This window comes from Entelurus aequoreus, linkage group LG04 (genome assembly GCF_033978785.1).
Source record: "Entelurus aequoreus isolate RoL-2023_Sb linkage group LG04, RoL_Eaeq_v1.1, whole genome shotgun sequence".
Lineage (NCBI taxonomy): Eukaryota > Metazoa > Chordata > Actinopteri > Syngnathiformes > Syngnathidae > Entelurus > Entelurus aequoreus.
In genome coordinates this window covers 26,993,718-27,014,325 of record NC_084734.1, presented here as the reverse complement: position 1 = coordinate 27,014,325, position 20,608 = coordinate 26,993,718, and the positions used below count along the sequence as shown (strand labels likewise).

Genomic DNA, 20,608 nt, shown 5'->3' with positions numbered 1-20,608 from the left:
CTAGCGGAGGAGGAATAGCTAAAATTCTACACTAGACTCCGTAACAGAATACAGGCAGCAGGGTTTCCCCTTAATGTATTCGATCGCGGTGCACTGGCACAGCAAAATAAAACGCGCTACACCTTAAAAGTTTGGTTTTTTTATGTGAAAACAAATTAAAGTAATATGATGTATTGTAGCCTCCAGAAGAAGTCACAACAAAGTCTTGAGCGCTTTTTAACTCTTAACTTTTATTGCCAATCTTATGCCCAATTACAACACGTAATTAAGGCTGCAGCTAACGATTATTTTTCTATCGATTAATCTATAGATTATTTTTTCGATTAATCGGTTAATCTATAGATTATTTTTTCGATTAATCTATAGATTATTTTTTCCTTTTGCCGATTATTTTTTTATTCAAAATGAAGATGAAAAAATAAATGTAGGCCCGTTTTTTCAAAAGGCATGGCTTTTATTTACAAAAAAAAAGAAGTATGGCCACTCAGTCAACATTGACAACAACATGACTAAATATTCTGTAACAATGTAAACATTTAAAACTTTTAACATTTAACAAAATTAAAAGTAGCTTATTTGCTTTTTAATGTGCAAATATAAAAGTCAACATCCAGTGCAAATCTTAATATTCTGCAATAGTATAAGCATTTCAAAAGTAAAAGTATTGCTTATTTTGCTTTAAAATGTGCAAAAAATAAAGATAAACATCCAATACAAAAAAGTGCAAAACGAAATATTCTGGAGCACTGTAAACATTAAATATTGCTTTTAAAATGTGCAAAATAAACATCCAGTCCAACACAGTACACAATAACCAATTCTACTCATTCCAGTGAGTGACTAACAGTTGTAATGAAGAAATGTTAGCATGTCTACATGCTTTGGTTCTTTTCTTGTTTACAATATTCCCAGCAGCTGAAAATAGGCGCTCAGAAGGGGTCGATGTGGCTGGAACTGAGAGCTAATTAGCCTTCACCTCAAGCCAGGATTTCTAGCGAGCTGAGCTGCAGTTTAAGTTTCTAGAAGGTCAACGGGCTCATAGTGATGTTACTAGTAGTTGACTGGGAGGTGTTTATTATCATTTGGGGAGAGTCCGCTGCCTGATGCTCACCTGCTAAACACCTATCTGCTCCACGCTGAAGCGCTGACTACATGCGCTCTGAATACGCACTGCTGATTGGCTGATAATGCTGCGTGTGTACCAATCAGATGGTTGTGTGGGTGGGACAATGCTGCGTGTGTACCAATCAGATGGTTGTGTGGGTGGGACAATGCTGCGTGTGTACCAATCAGATGGTTGTGTGGGTGGGACAATGCTGCGTGCTGAGACAGAGGCAGACGGAGCAAAGCAGCTTGTTAAGACTTTAGCTTAGAAACTCGTTCGGTACACCCCCGTACCGAACCGAAAGCCCCGTACCGTTACACCCCTAGCAGATACAAATGACACATTCATGTTTTTGTGTAATGATGACAACGTATGCTCGCGCGGACGATTGACTAGTTGATGGTTTTCTTTTCAAATGTTCGTTCATAGCCGTTGTGCTGCTATGATAGGCCATTTCCGCTCGACACAGTGTGCATACAACAACATTATTAGGCCGTTTATTGAAATACTCCCACACTTTTGACCACTTTTGTCATGCTTTCCCCCCCTCGCTCGCTCCGCTCGCATCGTCTTCTTTGATCGTCTGCTTTGCGCTTCGCCATGACGGTAGTGTGACGTCATTATGCGACGCGTCGACGCACAAAAACGGCGTCGACGTATTTACGTAACCGATGACGTCGACTACGTCGACGCGTCGTTTCAGCCTTACACGTAATGCCTCTGTGCATACAAGTCCGTCTCTGTGCAGACACACAAAACTTCCTCATTCTCTGCCAGTCCCATTTCACTTCAGGCACAGTGTTTTCATAATCATTGGAAAATGAACATCGATAACACACAAACATAAACATTTAACACCTGGAGGTCCTTACAGTATGACTGGATATATATAGCCTATTATTGCGCACTATTGACTAGTGATGCACTGAAAATTTGGCCCCCGAAAAAAGACTTTGATCATGGAAACAGCACTGCCGAAACCGGATGTTGTGATGACGTCGGCAAGATGCATGGGATTGTCTGAAGCCAAGGCAGCAGGTCTGGTATGTGGATGTACTTTAAAGGCCTACTGAAATGAATTTTTTTTATTTAAACGGGGATAGCAGATCCATTCTGTGTAATACTTGATCATTTCGCGATATTGCCATATTTTTGCTGAAAGGATTTAGTAGAGAACATCGACGATAAAGTTCGCAACTTTTGGTCGCTGATAAAAAAAGCCTTGCCTGTACCGGAAGTAGCGTGACGTCGCAGGTTGAAGGGCTCCTCACATTTCCCCATTGTTTACACCAGCAGCGAGAGCGATTCGGACCGAGAAAGCGACGATTACCCCATTAATTTGAGCGAGGATGAAAGATTCGTGGATGAGGAATGTGAGAGTGAAGGACTAGAGTGCAGTGCAGGACGTATCTTTTTTCGCTCTGACCGTAACTTAGGTAAAAGGGCTCATTGGATTCCACACTCTCTCCTTTTTCTATTGTGGATCACGGATTTGTATTTTAAACCACCTCGGATACTATATCCTCTTGAAAATGAGAGTCGAGAACGCAAAATGGACATTCACAGTGACATTTATCTCCACGACAATACATCGGTGAAGCACTTTAGCTACGGAGCTAACGTGATAGCATCGTGCTTAAATGCAGATAGAAACAAAAGAAATAAGCCCCTGACTGGAAGGATAGACAGCAGATCAACAATACTACTATAAGGAGACACCGAACCAAACACTGGACCTGTAACTACACGGTTAATGCTGTGCCGCCTGTCGAAGCCTAGCAATTGATTGATTGATTGAGACTTTTATTAGTAGGTTCCACAGTGAAGTACATATTCCGTACAATTGACCACTAAATGGTAACACCCGAATAAGTTTTTCAACTTGTTTAAGTCGGGGTCCACTTAAATTGATTCATGATACAGATATATACTATCATATATACTATCATCGTAATACAGTCATCACACAAGATAATCACAATGAATTATTTACATTATTTACAATCAGGGGTGTGTGTGTGTGTGTGTGGGGGGGGGGGGTTAGGATATGGACATCAAGTAGTGGACATAGAGAGAGAGAGAGAGAGAGAGAGAGAGATCAGAAGGCATAAGAAAAAGTATCTGCATTTGATTGTTTACTTTTGATTGTTAGCAATCCGGGGAGGGTGTTAGTTTAGGGTTGTAGCTGCCTGGAGGTGAACTTTTATTGCAGTTTTGAAGGAGGATAGAGATGCCCTTTCTTTTATACCTGTTGGGAGCGCATTCCACATTGATGTGGCATAGAAAGAGAATGAGTTAAGACCTTTGTTAGTTCGGAATTTGGGTTTAACGTGGTTAGTGGAGCTCCCCTTGGTGTTGTGGTTATGGCGGTCATTTACGTTAAGGAAGTAGTTTGACATGTACTTCGGTATCAGGGAGGTGTAGCGGATTTTATAGACTAGGCTCAGTGCTAGTTGTTTAACTCTGTCCTCCACCTTGAGCCAGCCCACTTTAGAGAAGTGGGTAGGAGTGAGGTGGGATCTGGGGTGGAGGTTTTAGCAGTAACCTGACTAGCTTGTTCTGAGATGTTTGAAGTTTAGATTTGAGGGTTTTGGAGGTGCTAGGGTACCAGGAGGTGCATGCGTAATCGAAAAAGGGTTGAACGAGAGTTCCCGCCAGAATCCTCAAGGTGCTTTTGTTGACCAGAGAGGAGATTCTGTAGAGAAATCTCGTTCGTTGGTTAACCTTTTTGATTACCTTGGTTGCCATTTTATCACAGGAAAGGTTAGCCTCTAGAATGGAACCTAGGTAGGTGACCTCATCTTTCCTGGTGATAACAATGTCACCCACTTTTATGGTGAAGTCATTGACTTTCTTGAGGTTGATGTGGGACCCAAACAGGATTGATTCTGTTTTACCCAAGTGTATGGATAGCTTGTTGTCAGCGAGCCAGGTGCAAGTTCTACAGAGCTCAGCACTGAGGATTTTCTCCACCTGTGACTTGTCCTTGCCGGATACCAGCAAGGCAGAGTCATCCGCAAACAAAAACAATTCACAGTCGCATGCCGATGACATGTCGTTTATGTATATTAGGAACAGTAAAGGTCCCAATACACTGCCTTGGGGGACTCCACAGCTCACCGAGAGGGGGGGGGGGGGACACGGTGCCGTTCACCTCTACCACCTGCTCCCTCCCCTCCAAGTAAGATTGCATCCAGCTCCATGAGTTTTTGTTAAATCCGATTGCTCTGAGCTTATCCAACAGTATAGCGTGGTTAACGGTGTCAAAGGCCTTCTGAAGGTCCAGCATGACCATGCCGCAGTATTTGCCCGCGTCCACCTCATGTTTGATGTGGTCGGTCAGATAGAGAAGGCATGTGTCAGTGGAGTGGTTAGTTCTGAAGCCGGATTGGAATTTGTACATGAGTTTATTAGTGGCAAGGTAACTATCGACCTGTTCATAAACAATTTTTTCCATTACTTTCGAAATGGAACTGAGAATAGAAACAGGTCGGTAGTTGCCAGGTTCCAATTTGCTTCCTTTTTTAAAGAGGGGAGTTAGTCTTGCAATCTTAAATCTTTTGGTACTTGACCTTGTGTAATTGATAGGTTTATTATGTGCGTGATGATCGGGGCAATGATGAGGCAGAGTCCCTGAGGAATCTGGAGGGAATATTATCAAGGCCGGTGGCCTTGTTAGGGTGGAGCGCGCTCAATTTTTTAAACACCTCATCAGCTGTGACCATTTCTAATTTGAAATCATCGTTGGATACTCCTAGCTTTCTGTAGAAGGCTTTAATGTGTTCTACACCAAAGCGACCCGAGTGGTGGGACAGCTTGTTGACAAGGGTTGCGGCTATGCTGGTGAAAAAGATGTTAAGTCTGCTAGCTACCTCCATTTTGTCTGTAATGAGGGAGTCACCCTCCTTGATGCTGATGTTGGTGAGTCTTGTTTTAAGTTTCTGGCTGCAACCAGGAAGCTGGTTGTTGAGAATTTTCCAGAGCTCACGTGGCTTATTTGTGCTTTCCTCTATTTTGTCGTTAATGTAATTTTTTTTTTTAAGGATTTACTCAGGTTGGTTGACTTATTTCTTAATTTATTGCATTGCTTTTTGAGAGTTGAAAGGAGTAATTTGAGGTTGATATTATTGGGTTGTTTATCTACTTCTGTTTTTCATTTTTGGTATTCAGAGTATTTCCTGTCTCTGTCTTTTATGGCAGCTAATAGGTCCGGATTCATCCATGGTTCCGAGCGGGCTTTGATCCTGACTGTTTTCACGGGAGCCATGTCATTTAGTATCTTTAGGAACGCCGTTTTGAAGCGATCCCAAGCAACATCGACCAGGTTGCTCGCGAGCACAGGGGACCAGTCCCACTCATCTAATTTTAAATTGAAATTGTCATTGGAGTATTTTTTGAGGGATCTGGATTGGGCTGTTATGTGGCCATTGGCTTTAGGTTTAGCTATTTTGCGGGTGCAGCAGGTTAGATAATGGTCGCTAAGACCACAGATCATGACCCCATTATTTTTTATTTTAGGCCGGTCTGAAGTGAGAATGAGATCTATGGTTGATTGGGTGGAATCACACACCCTTGTAGGTAGCGCTATTAGCTGGGAAAGACCATGCAGATTACAAAACTTGCTGAAGGATCTGAAGACAGGCGCATCTTTGCGTTGAATATCTGTGTTGAGATCCCCAGTTATAATTTTCTCCACGTTGTCTGTCCCCGCCAAGCATTCTTCCAAAACCCCATAGAAATGACTCTGATTAGGGGGTCTATAAACAGTCCCTATTAGTACCGGCTTAGCGTCTTTAAATTTGATTTGATTTGAAATGCTGTTGCTAACGACGCCATTGAAGCTAACTTAGCTACGGGACCTCGTCAGAGCTCTGATAAAAACATTAGCGCTCCACCTACGCCAGCCCTCATCTGCTCATCAACACCCGGGCTCACCTGCGTTCCAGCGATCGATGGCGCGACAAAGGACTTTACCCGATCATCGATGCGGTCGGCGGCTAGCGTCGGATAGCGCGTCTGCTATCCAACTCAAAGTCCTCCTGGTTGTGTTGCTGCAGCCAGCCGCTAATACACAGATCCCACCTACAGCTTTCTTCTTTGCAGTCTCCATTGTTCATTAAACAAATTGCAAAAGATTCACCAACACAGATGTCCAGAATACTGTGGAATTTTGCGATGAAAACAGAGCTTTTTGTATTGGTATACAATGTGTCCGAATACTTCCGTTTCAACCATTGACGTCACACGCAAACGTCATCATATCGAAACGTTTTCAGCCAGAAGTTTGCCGGGAAATTTAAAATTGCACTTTATAAGTTAACCCAGCCGTATTGGCATGTGTTGCAATGTTAAGATTTCATCATTGAAAAAAAATATCAGACTGCGTGGTCAGTAGTAGTGGGTTTCAGTAGGCCTTTAATATATCCCAGATGTACCCGCGGAAAGTGTTTTACAAAATGTGCAGTGTGCAAATATTAAGAGGACAATAGAAGCTTTTAAGGAGAGAAGGCTCGCAGCTGCACAAAGCAAGTGTGACGTCAGTGAGTGTTTTGGGACAGTAGAGGCTCGCTGCAGAGCACACTGTATGTCGAGGACATGGACGACAGAAGTACTGTAGTCTGAACAAGAGTACATTCTTCAATAACACCAGAAAAAGATGCTAGTTTTGTTGCTAGTTGTTTTTAATAAAGAAAAAGTCACAAAAAATCTCTTGACACTTGAAACATTCTTAACAAAGTATGTTGTACAATAAACAGCAACAAATGAAAAATAGAGCAAAACAATATGATGTTAAAAATATATATGTTAATACTAACTAACAACAAGACTGATTTGTTTTTAAACGTGTGTGTACGTTGTTTTAGCCTTAGTAAAGAAAATATATGCATCATTGCAGATTATGCAAATTGTACGATGCCGTCATGATGACCTCGCCCCCACCACACCCTCTAGCCACGCCCCCACTGCCATAGGCATTTTGCCAATTTGGGGGAAACTCTGAGAATCCATATTGGTGCTAAGATAGAGCTCTTGAATGTAACCAGAGATGGGTGGATCGATACAAATATTGACAGTAAAGATAACAAGTATAGTATCAGTATATGGTCCATACGACAATGGTCAGTTAGATATTTTGTATTATCACAAAATGTTTTTTTGTCGTTTTTGTTACTGTTTACAAGCTCAGGGACTGAGTCTTTCTCTGGACACAGGAGGAAAACCAAAGGCTTTAAATGTGTTGTAGATAGTAGTTTTTGCTTATGTTTAGTTATTGTGAACCATTGACTTTATTTTGCTCAAAATATTGTATGTAACAAAAGTGAATAGAAAAAAATTCAAGTATTTCATTGATATTATATTGGTATTGTCATTTGTGATCAAAAATGTAATCATTCAATTTTCTTGAAAATGTTAAGTAATGGTACTAGCATTGATATGGCCAATGCTGCCCCTGTAACTGCTTGGTATTGGATCAATGCCTGAATTTGTATTATTGCCCAAAATGCATGTAAAGTATCCAAACAATGTAATAATAAGTGCTTATTACATTTTAACATAAGTGTAGATAGAAACATTTTACAACAAAAAGTAACCAATTATTAATAGTTAATTAATAATAGTTTTGACACAATAATACAACCAGAAATGTTGTATTATGTACAATGTACGTATGTATGTTACCGCACATGTCAGCAGCCAAAATAGTAGCCTTTGTAACCCGTTTTAACATGGTTCTATTATTATCTATATTCCAATTCATTTGTCATGGTATATCGTTATTGCAAGAGGGTGCAATATTTAATTATCACCATATAGATTTTTGAAAATAAACTTACTACAGTGCCCCACTGGGATCCAAATTGATTTTAAAATGACCCTTTAATGGTGGGAATTGCCTTAAAACAGCATTATCTCTGTGCTTGTTGTAGTAATTCAATAGTAATAACTTTTCTACCCAAACCTATTTATTAAGGCAAAACACGTGTGCAGGTCCCTAACCCTTTAACTTCACACACAATGTTTTTAAAGTAAGCATAACTTTTAAATAGTTTTTGCCTCTTTCTGTACAGGTTGAGGGACTTGGAGGACCAATTTCAGGGTCTGCAGACCTTGTCATGTGTAGCGGTTCCAGCTCTAAAGTTTAAGGTAATCTTTTCCTGATGAAAGGTAAACACAGCAGTAAACCCTAACGCTTCACAAACATGCATGAAGCACCACGTGCATGGTGCCTGCAAAAATACTTGATTATGACTGCTGATATACTGTATTATATTAAAATTAGTGAATGGTGATAATCATGACCTATCCTCTCTAGCAGATCAATGTCATTTAAGAGCATTGTTTAATGTTACCTTTTTTTAATCTGCCAGGTGGAAAATTTCTTCTGCATGGGTTCCCCTCTGGCAGTATTCTTGGCATTGCGAGGCATCCGTCCGGGAAGTAATTGTGTCCAGGACCATATACTTCCTACCTCAATCTGCAATCGTCTCTTCAACATATTTCATCCTACAGACCCTGTGGTGAGCTCACTCTCGGTATACCGTGCATAAAAAATCATAAAAAATAGAGTTGCAACTAACAATTATTTTGATAGTCGACTAGTCAAAAGATTATTTCTTAATTGATCTGCTTTACTTTGAGTCCATGACTTGATTTTGACTCATTTTCGAAAGGTATTACAGTAAATTGGAACAAAGGAAATTACTAAGAAAGTAATTGTTTTACCTTATTACACAAAGTAATCAACCTCAGTGAAAAATAAATGAATTTAAAGTGTAAAATATCCTGTAAACTTAAGTTTCAGTTAAAAAAAACCCATAAAAACTATTTTAATCCTGTACTGTTAGGATTATTTAGCTGCCATCAGTCACCTAAAGGAATAATACTGTAAACATGAATATTCATTATCAAAGTAAAAACATTAGTATTACTTTTTATTTGCTATTATTTACTATTGGGAATGAAAACCTGAACATAAACATTGCATTTCCACAACTCTTTGCTTGTTGCTTCATAACAGACAAAATAAAACGAGTACATCTCTATGTAAGATTCACCACTGGCATCTAACACACTACCGTACTTAAATATCTGTATATCCCCTCTGTGGCAAAAAGACTGCTGGTATTGGTTGTAAAAACAAAAATGTGTTGTGTAAATGCTACAAAAATAATGATTTTATCCTTGCGTCATAGTTTAACATTAGCTAAAGCTTACTCCACTTCTTGCTCCTGACTCGCCATTTTTCTTGCCTTTGCTTATTTTCTTCTGCAGTAAAAGCTGGGATGTATTACCCCTTGAAGTTCCCGTGTGGGTTGTAAGCAGTACAAGAAAATAATTAAGATTAAGATTAAAGTACCAATGATTGTCACACACACACACACACACAGTACAACACAATTATATTAAGTGACGTGACGACAGTAACAAATATTCGTCTACAATTTTACATTGTCAACATTGAACCTCAGAATATGAAGGGGACCTATGATGGTTTTAATTTACATTTAAAACACTTCCTTGTGGTCTAGATCATATGTATTGGTTGTGCTTTGGTGTACATTTTGCTTTAATTTTGCTTAACAGTCACATTTAAAAACTCACCTTTTGCATCTGTCTACAAAATGTTCATTTGTGAAGGCGTTCCCTTTGGATTGTATTTCAAGCTCTCCCCACCCAGCCATCTCCAAAAGTGTCAAAATTAACTTTTGAAAATGTACACTGTTTAAATATATGTCAAATAGATGAACATCACTGCTATTTGTTTTCCAGACACGGTCAAAAATAAACTTAACAAAAAGTGTATAGATTCACTCGGTCACAACATTAGGTACACCTGTCCACTCATAGACAAAACAGCTGCTTTTTGTCTCCCTGCTTGAAGCAGATTTGGAAAGGATTTCCTACCCTCTGGCTCACAGTATAGATATTATTTCCTAATGTTCAAATAAGTACGTCAACCTCGCTGTGACGTCACAACTTAGCCAAACTTGAAAAAAGACTACAAAACACTGTGGACAGAGGCATCCAAAACAGCATGAAAGTTCACGCCGAAATGCAGGAACCTTGTGATTTGATGCTTTAGTTATGTTTGACACAATTATCCAACATTGTAATAACATTTATAGGTCAGAAAGGAGGAAAATCATTATAGGTCCCCTTTTGAATGCACCTCAATTAGGGATGCTCCGTTTGATCGGCCACCTATTAGTATCTACCGATTTTTCTGAAAAAGTAAATGATCAGCCACAACGGATTAATGACTTCCAATGCCGATCACAAAAGTTGATCCCCTCTGGCTGACACTTTATTTATTTTTGTTCTGTTGGCTTACAGGCGGCTTACAGCTTATTGTGTATCTCCATACACTATGTGAGGCCGCTCCCTAAGTTAATAATCATCACCTCCATTGAGACAAATAAACAACATTTCTTAGTATCTTAGGTACCATTATCAAGTAACAATATCACTGGAGGACGAGGCTGAACATGTTACACACCGAGAGCAATTCAGGAGCAGGCATGCTAATCGCTAAGCTAAGTTCTTAGCTAGCTTGAAACAACATGAGAAATAAGTGTTGTTGTTTTTTTATTTCAAGACGGTGCTGCTGTAGTGGCTGCTGGTTACAGGAGCTCCATACTCTTGTGTGTCCTCCTTTTAGGTTATTGATGTTTCCCTCTTGTTTTCATGTGTTTTTTGCCTTGTGGTTTGGGTCCCTTGGAGACTGCCTAACATAATGTGGTGGCACTTCTGCAGTGTTTTCTGGTGCTTTTTTGTGAAGTTTTGGATCTGCCTGGGGGGAGTTTTGGCCATGGCCATCTTTGCACTGTAGACCAGCTGCTGGCTGTCTGCCACACCGGAATCCACTTGAAGAGACCAGAGGAGATGCAAAAGAAGAGCATCTGATGGACGAGCTTCACGGAGCTCAATGAGCATGTGTCAGACACTTTGGTCTCACTGGACGGATTCTCGCTCATCCGCGCGGACTGGACATTAGCCGAGGGCTTGTGTGCAACCTAGGACAGAGTCGGCTCTCTTTGTTACTTTGTTGGGTCTGTTTCTGACAACGACATTGAGCACTGCAGAGGCCACCGCAGTATATGTGGGTGTTGAGATAGTGTATGGTGCAACGTATGTGTGCAATATGTATTATTATTGGTCTTTTTTGTGTGTGTTTTACTCTAGCTGTATGTAGAAATGGCGCCGCTGAAGTGGCAGCTGGTTGCTTGAGCTCTGTGCTCTTTTGCTGTTTTTTATGTTCTGTGTGTTAATTAATGTCTCCTTCTTGTGTTCATGTGTTTTTGTCTTATTTTTTGTGGACTTTTTGTATCTGCACTGCAACTAGAGATGTCCGACAATATCGGCCTGCCGATATTATCGGCCGATAAATGCTTTAAAATGTAATATCGGAAATTATCGGTATCGTTTTTTTTATTATCGGTATCGTTTTTTAAATTTTTTTTATTAAAGCAACATAAAAAACACAAGATACACTTACAATTAATGCACCAACCCAAAAAAACTCCCTCCCCCATTTAGACTCATTCACACTCATTCACACAAAAGGGTTGTTTCTTTCTGTTATTAATATTCTGGTTCCTACATTATATATCAATATATATCAATACAGTCTGCAAGGGATACAGTCCGTAAGCACACATGATTGTGCGTGCTGCTGGTCCACTAATAGTACTAACCTTTAACAGTTAATTTTACTAATTTTCATTAATTACTAGTTTCTATGTAACTGTTTTTATATTGTTTAACTTTCTTTTTTATTCAAGAAAATGTTTTTAATTTATTCATCTTATTTTATTAATTTTTAAAAAAAGGACCTTATCTTAACCATACCTGGTTGTCCAAATTAGGCATAATAATTTGTTAATTCCGACTGTATATATCGGTATCGGTTGATATCGGTATCTGTAATTAAGAGTTGGACAATATCGGAATATCGGATATCGGCAAAAAAGCCATTATCGGACATTCCTAACTGCAACCACATATTTTCCCCATTGTGGGTTGAAAAAAGTATATCCTATCAGACAGGCCTACAGACAAAACACACACCATGGACCGTGGATATATACGCACATGTACCCCAACCTCCACCCCACGCCTTTTCCACCGCTTAACTCCACTGGGTCGAGGAACGGCTGGAGCAGCGCCAAAAGGGCAGCAACTTCGCCTCTGGAGGCACCCCCTCCCATCCCCTACTGTTGCAAGTCTAGTGGTTTCTGTGTCGTAATATGTGTATGTGTGCTTATCGTGGATATTGAGTTTTTTTATTGCACCCGGTCTGAGATGTACTTTTTAATTTTTTTTTACAAAACCCCCAGTCCACCCCCGTAAGTGGCAACCCATCAGCTTTCCTGTTCTGTCTCCCTGGACAATGTATGTCTGCTCTTGAACAGGTCTGTGCTGAAAATGAAATACCATTGTCCTTGTACAATGACATTAAAGTTTGTTCCTTTCTTCCTTCCCTACTTCCTACATAAAAATATTTGCTGTACTTAAAATGTGTTTTATACCTAACCATTTGATTCTGTTTTTCCTCTGCTCTGTTAGGCTTACAGACTGGAGCCGCTTATCTTAAAGCACTACAGTAACATTGCACCTGTTCAAATCAATTGGTAAGTCACATCATGAAGTTGTGTTTTTGTTTAGTGAAATCGACAAATAGTGGGAAAATAGAATAGGCTAAATGTGTTTGTCGTCATCGTAACAGGTACAACCACATTGAGGCTGTGTTCTCCTAAGGTGCCTTAAAAGAGTATACAAGTATATCACTAGATAAGAATACAAACGAGATTTTTGGTTTTAAGTATAGTCTCAGTTAGTTGCAGAGTGATAGAAAAAAAGGATATGGCATAAATGTAAAGGTGATGGCAATTTAGAAGACAACTACAGCTCTCTCGCATTAAAACTGTTTCTAAGCTACAGTATGTTTACACTGTAAGGTCTGATTCTTACACATTTACAAAAAAAACAACTGTTACACGTATACACTATATCATTGTTATGGTACGTGGTAATGGGTTATATTGTTATGGTTGTAATGTCTACTTTGACACTATTTCCACAATTACCCATACATTCACACACCTGAACCACAATCCATTAGGAGCAAGGCTGAAGTGTCTTGCTCAAAGACACAACGAACATGACTAGGATGGCGGAAGCCGGGGATCAAACCAGGAACCCTCAGGTTGCTGGCATGGCCGCTCTACGAACGGAGCCATACATATATAGTACCCAATATAAACAATAGTTACACATATACACTGTATAATGGGATGGATATGATAGGAAATACTTGTATTTATTCTCCAAGTAAGAAATTATGTGGTTGCAGTGCAGATATTTATACACAGTAACAAAAGTCAAATGTAATAAAAAAATAAATTAAAAAAAAGTAGTAAATATTAAATAAGACATATTACACACTAGTGATTGCATTATGTATAGATAAATAATAAAACAAAGAAATATATGTTTGCAACAGCTAGTATATATCCAGTAAATGTCCACCACATTTTGTTCTGATTGTGTGTGAATGTGAGTGTTTGACTGTGAATGTTGTCTATCGGTGTTGGCCCTGCAATGATGTGGCGACTTGTCCAGGATATACCCCGCCTTCCGCCCAAATGCAGCTGGGATATAGCCACCCCCGCGACTCGGAAAGGGACAGTTGTAGAAAATGGATGGATGGATGTTAATATTCTTGTACATCGAGATTAAAGAATCTTTGAAGTACGGCCAATTGTGTCTTTGTGGACTTGCATGAAAATAATGTGTTTACGGTCAAATTATAAGCTGATTTGTGTAACTGTGTTGTTCAGGTACAACACCGCGAGTCCCACGCCGTACGATCAAATCCGTCCCACGCTTCTTAACTCCAACAAGGACACAACAACTATATCAGATTCAGACAATCTTCCCAGCCCCTGCACCTCTCCACCCCAGGTCCGCCGTCACTATGGAGAGTCCATCACCAACCTTGGCAAGGCCAGCATCATGGGTAAGCACATTCCAGGTTAAACATTAGCGTTATGTCAACTTTTGTAAGGCTTGCCGTCTGGATTTTACTGCAAACGAACCTTTGGTGAGAGGTTGGGCACCCTCTAGATTGCTCTTCAGCCAGTCACGCAGTACATTTAAACAAACAAGCATTCACACTAATGGATAATATACATCACGGGTGTCGAACTTAAGGCCCCGAAGGGAACAAAAAACAGTGGTTCCATTTTTTCATTTACACCAATATGCTGTTGTGAGTTGCTAGTTTTATCTACATATTGTTTTTAACAGTGTACATCAAATAAATATAATAATCACATGCATAAGCAATTGGATAACAATAGCATGAGACAAATCTTATTTTTATATTGATATATTAATCACTGTTACAAGCGGCACTCATAAGGACAGATAAGTGCAATGTGACCCTCAATAAAAACGAGTTTTACACCCGTGATATACATGATACCATTAACATTACATGCATGTTTTTGGTATGGGCGAGGAAGCTGGAATATGTGTAAAAAAACTCACAAGTATGGGGGAAAGCATGCAAACTAAAATGATTTGTCATAATTCCAACCTTGATCATTAATCTAAATGTTGTGGTCAAGATGACAGTTGATACCGTACAGAATAATGGACTTGGTATTTTCAACACTTTTACCTTCATCATACCTTCTGTTCTTCAGGGGCTGCGAGTCTTGGAAAGGGCATTGGGGGAATCCTGTTCTCCCGCTTTTCTCGATCCAGCGGACAGGTGGGCGCAGTCGAGGAGGAGCCGTCAGATATTGAGGGTGGAGCCATTGAAGGCGAAAACGCAACTTCAGAAGAGAAGTCAATGGTGGGCGAAAGTGATGAAAAGGAAAAACCAGCAGAGGAGGAGCGCAGGGAGGTGGAGCAGGCCATGTCGCAATCCACTTCAGTAGTCATTGACCACACTTCATGTAAGTCCAAAAGACCCCTCGACGGTATGTAGGTTTTTTGGAACAGCAACTCTCCAGCTGTACAAAAGTTCATTGTTCAGTAACGACTATTAAAGATGTCTATGAATGTTCTCATTCATCCAGGTCATTGTAATATCAGGGCATTTAATCAATCGCAACTGGATTGTTTGGTTTGTCTTAGAAGACTTTTCGCCTCCTCAAGTAGGCTTCATCAGTTCATGCTCAAAGACTTAGATTGGTCAGATTTCACCAATATGGTGAAGCCTACTTGGATGAGAAGCGAAACGTCTTCTGAGACAAACCAAACAGTCCAGTTACGATCGATTGAATGCCCTGAGAAGGCTATTAAAGAATTGATCTAACAACACCTGCCGCACTTGAAGTCAAAAACTTTCAGGCAGGAACGCACCAGACTTACTCTTAGAAGACAGTTCCTCCTCCTTGTTCATCTCATTCGTATTTCATTCGAGAGTCCGTACGAAACCGACATTCTCCATTTCCTTAGATACCTAATTTGTGGAGCAAATAAACAATCTCCTCTACATTCCCTCTGTTGCCTATGTTTTTATTGAATGGTATCGGCTTCCGGGTTATAGTCCGCGCGTTTAGACTGACGCATGTGCGATAGGAAGGGTCCCCTCCGGTAGCACTCACCCACTTGAGAGATCTGGTTTCCAATCGCATAATCCAGGTGTGTTTGTCCGATTTCTCAAAAGCCAAACATGATCAGATTATTGTGTTTCCACGGGTTGTAGGATGCTTCTTTAGAGCCAAACTATTTGAGAAATCAGACTAATTTGATTTTAGCATGACCAAACAGTAAAACAAGTGATTAGTTTTTGGAGGCAATCAAGATATTTGTTCTGGATTTTTAAAAGGCTTCCTGACTATCGGGAGATACGGCCTATGAGTGATTTTCTTGTCAATAATATGCCTATTCATCCAAATCTGCTGTTCATTGCAAGCTGATGGGACTATTCAGCAAATTGGTTATTTCTCTGTTTCAATGTTGGTCCCTTACATTATTTTATGAAAATTGTTTCATTTTTCTTTAATGAATGTTGTCTGTCTATCTGTGTTGGCCCTGTGATGAGGTGGCGACTTGTCCAGGGTGTACCCTGCCTACCGCCCAAATGCAGCTGAGATAGGCTCCAGCACCCCCTGCATCCCCAAACGAGACAAGCGGTAGAAAAATGGATGGATGGATGGATAATAAATAATTCTAATGAATTTCTAATCTTTGTGTTTCAGTGGAACTGGAACGGCGCATTGACTTTGAGCTACGCGAGGGCTTAGTGGAGAGCCGCTATTGGTCAGCTGTGACGTCACACACGGCCTATTGGTGCTCTTATGATGTGGCGCTCTTCCTCCTCACTTTTATGTACCGACCTCAGGAGCCTCATGACACTGCAGAGGACAACACAGACTCCTTATAGCACACATGTACAAATGGCACGTCCTGTTCGTTCACTTTCTATTTCCAAAGTTTTTCATTACAAAATGATTGCTGCCAAAAATAGTTAAAAGATAAATGCTACTTTATGTACTATTTCTAGTGTGAAATGTTAATATACTATACATCTTAATTTGATTGTACATACTCCACTTCAACATTGCTACTTAAATGCAGTTTGACATAATTTAACAGGCTTCATACTACATCAAATGATAAAGAGGTTTTAAGAGAAATTAACACAACACCTTTCATTGAACAGATGAGCTGTGCCCAAAACGTAGTTTCCTGCGACAACTGCTCACTTGGTGAGATGTTTGTCATCAAGTAGCCTGGATGCCTTTGTTTGCAGAGAAATGTTGGATGTGAATCCAACAACATCATCGCTCTGTCACACATGAAGGTGCAAACGTCCTGCTTTGGGTACAGGAAACTTTCACCGCATTGAGAGACTGATAAACGAGGGGCGCGTAACATCGAATCTTGGGTGAGTACCCCCTCGCCTCAGCCAGAACATTGTGACAATGACCAGAAACATATAAGCGAAGGCATCAAAGGAGTGTCTCAAAAAGGAGCACATTAGGATCTTGGCATTGCCTCGCCAGTGTTTGGACCTTAATCCCATTTTTTGGGATCTTCAACTTTGAATTGCCAAGGAACAGCCTCTAAATATCAGGATTTCAGGAGTAAACTTAAAGAGGAATGGACAAAGAGATTTGTGCAAGCACAAGAAATGTCTCACCTCTGTGCTTGCCAACAAGTAGTTCGACACCAAGTAGTAAACAAAGTGTTGTACTGGAATGAAATACTCCTAAATATTTTGCAAACCATTAAGGGCCAAAAAGGACTATTCCTTCTTGTGATTACTGTAACTTGTACAAGTAAATGTGTCATCCTGTACATTTAGCTTAATGTATTTTACATGTTCTCCTTTGCAGGATTTGTCTGATAGTTGCCAATGAAATGGTATGTATAAATATGTGTAGGATAAAGTTGCATTAGGAAACATCACACTGGGCGGCTGCCAGGTCAAACCTTAGAGTGTGCCAGTTTAAAAATTTAACAAACCGCACGGTTGAGGAAAGCCAGCAGCTTAAAAAGTAAGTCAGCTCCATCATTTGCCTGACTCCAATGCACTTTTTCTAAAGCAGGTGGGAAAGTGGTGACTATCAGTTTTCTGGCATGTTTGACGTTGGAACTGCCAAATGCACAGACTTGGTCAATTATGAACAACGGTGAAGGTATTTCAAAATGGCTCCTCATATCCAGTCAGATCCATTCTCCTTAATGTAATATGTCTCCAACTTAGAATTTGGTACTTCCTGTCAGAGGCAAACCTGTAGCAGTCATGTACACACCCAGCTGTGAAACCAGCAAAGCAACATATGTATTACCACTGCCTGTTCCGTACCTGTAAAACTTTAGACCTCTGAGGTACAGGATAGGGTTGTACACTTGTGTTTACTGTATAGTTTACCTTAAAAACGCTTCATTTTTGTATTTATTTGTAGTACAACCTCATGTGTGTGACTGTAGTTGTTTTTTCTTAACACACTGTCTGAAACCAACTAAAAACCTAAACTCCGAGTATAGAAACATTTTGTTTTTACATGTGTGTCAAACTCTTCTTTTAAAGGGGTCACATTTAATGATATTTTTGTCCACATTTAAAACACTTGTGGTCTACATCTAGTGCAAGTATTCATAGCGCTTAACTTATCCACATTTTATGTTACAGCCTTATTCCAAAATGGGAAAAAAAATCAATTGTGTTCAAAATTCCATACACAATACCCCATAACGACAATGTTTTTCTTTTTTGCAAATGTGTTTAAAATAAAATAAAAACTAAAAAAATCACAAATATCACAACTTTTGCTCATTACTTTGTCGATGCACCTTTGGCAGCAATTACAGCCTTAAGTCTTTTAGGATAAGATGCCACAAGCTTGGCACACCTGTCTTTGGGCAGTTTCTCCTATTCCTCTTTGCAGCACCTCTCAAGCTCCATCAGGTTGGATTAAAGGCATTAGTTTTCATCCAGGATGTCTCTGTACATTGCTGCATTGACCCAAAAGGCGGCTCGGAGTAATTCAGGCAGGATACTAATGTGTATTTCTGGTCTTGTCATCCTCGTCCGGACAGAAAGGTGACACAGCAGTGCGGCTGGATCAAAAGAGACGTCGGAGACGCTTTACTGAACTAAAAGTTGCTTTATTACAAGCCAGCGTCATTATACAGGACTGCAGTACCTGGAGGAGGTCAAGTCAAAAATGAGACACTCCTAACTTGGAGGATCTGAACGACAGTCTTATATTCCTTCTTTCTCTGTCTGGGTGTGTGTTAATTCAGGAGAGTACAACCTGACCATGTAAGGAGATGTTTGTGTGTAAGTGACTGGGAAGACAACAGATGTATACCATAACTTGTACGTTGACGGTAGATAAACATGGAGTCTCTCCTCCAGGATAGAGCTATAACTTTTGCATTCCGAAGCCTGGTTTTATTGCTTCTTCTCGTGAGAGAGCTAATTCCAGTCCACATGCGAATGTCCAAATAAGGCTCCTTATTTTATTATGGGCTCAACCACTATTTACTTAAACCTGGTGGTTCGCTTTCTCCAAGTTGAATATAGACATTCACCATATGTAGAACACAATATGAGTTAATTAATTAACTTCAATACAAAATAAAACTATAATTATTCTCTATAAAATGTGTTTTGTGTTCATAGTTTTTAATTGTCTTTAAATTATTTGGTTTCCAAACAGTCTTTGTTGGACATTTTAGAACAGGTTACTAACAAAAACTTTTGTTACTATTTTGACACACAAAGTTAATAAGAATGCCTAGGATGTGGCATTTTTTCTGTTAGGAGAATATAAAATAATGAATACACCCTGTGCTTATTCTACACTCACACATATATTATTTCTACTGATGCCAAAGGGTACCATTCTGCAATGGAGGAGAATGTGTGTGTGCTCTAAGCACACACGTTGAAATAAGTTTCACTTTTAAAACACGTGAGGTGTTGCGACGGAGGTCAAAAAGAGATGAAGAAACATGCCATTTTTAGAGATTGCTTTGACTTTTAGACAGCTCGGACCACTCTACCTAAACAGCGGTGGTATCTGTGGTTTGTACCTATTTCCTGTTTTGTGTGTTGTATATTTGTTGGTCGTGCGATGGGTGATGAGCCAAGAAGACGCCAACGAGGAATCGTCGAACAAAAATCTTTATTTGTTTTAGCAAGCCTCAGACTGGAGCTGCAGCTTCCAGGAGAAAGAGTGGACCTGATTACTCTCTTATGCTATTCTCTCGGACAACTGTCCTTTAAATACCTTTTACACAAAGACCCTTACTCTTTGTAGTTTTAGCTTTGGAGCTGGTCAGTCTCGCTAGTCTATCTTTCCTTGACATTATTCCTTTGATCAGTTTGATTTCGGGTGACCTCCGACCCCTAACCTCTACTCCTATCTGTGGGGGCTTCTTACCAGATGCTGCTAATGTTTTTATTATCACTCCTAAAACCCAAACCTGGATTCCAGTTCTCATGGGGGCAAAAGCCACCACTCTCTAGAGAGCTTTTGATGGACATCTGCACCTTTGAAGTTATCTAAGGGCATATTTCCTTAGTAGAATAATCCTCTAAAGGATTCTGTGACCAAATACAAACACATGCTAGCTCCCTAGTCATATAAGAAAATTGTACATGGTATAATTCACCTCAATAGAAAAAAAGGTTAACATTCTATCTAGGGCTGCAACAACTAATCGATTAAAATCAATTATAAAAATAGTTTGCGATTAATTTAGTCATCGATTCGTTGGATCTATGCTATGCGCATGAGCAGAGGCTACTTCTATTTAATTTTTTTTTTAAATAAACCTTTATTTATAAACTGCAACATTTACAAACAGCTGACAATAATCAAAATAAGTATGGTGCCAATATGCTGTTTTTTTTCCCAATAAAATACTGGAAAGGATAGAAATGTAGTTTGTCTCTTTTATCCGATTATTAATCGATTAATCGAAGTAATAATCAACAGATTAATCGATTTTTAAATTAGTTGTTAG

General features: G+C 39.7%; 1 protein-coding gene across 2 annotated transcripts in view; it reads left to right on the top strand.

The window, feature by feature from the left end:
* The window catches only part of LOC133648409 (phospholipase DDHD1-like), a 28,271-nt gene extending 9,097 nt beyond the window's left edge, over positions 1-19,174 (top strand). Inside the window, exons 8-14 of one of the 2 annotated variants that reach the window (XM_062044468.1) lie at positions 8,176-8,251; positions 8,476-8,625; positions 12,674-12,738; positions 13,948-14,126; positions 14,818-15,072; positions 16,324-16,524; positions 16,788-19,174. In XM_062044468.1, coding sequence (XP_061900452.1) covers positions 8,176-8,251; positions 8,476-8,625; positions 12,674-12,738; positions 13,948-14,126; positions 14,818-15,072; positions 16,324-16,508 — 910 coding nt within the window. In that variant the 3' untranslated portion in view covers positions 16,509-16,524; positions 16,788-19,174. Of the gene's footprint in view, positions 1-8,175; positions 8,252-8,475; positions 8,626-12,673; positions 12,739-13,947; positions 14,127-14,817; positions 15,073-16,323 lie in introns of both variants that reach the window. The other variant, XM_062044467.1, reaches the window with a different exon arrangement.
* Positions 19,175-20,608: the final 1,434 nt, after the last annotated feature.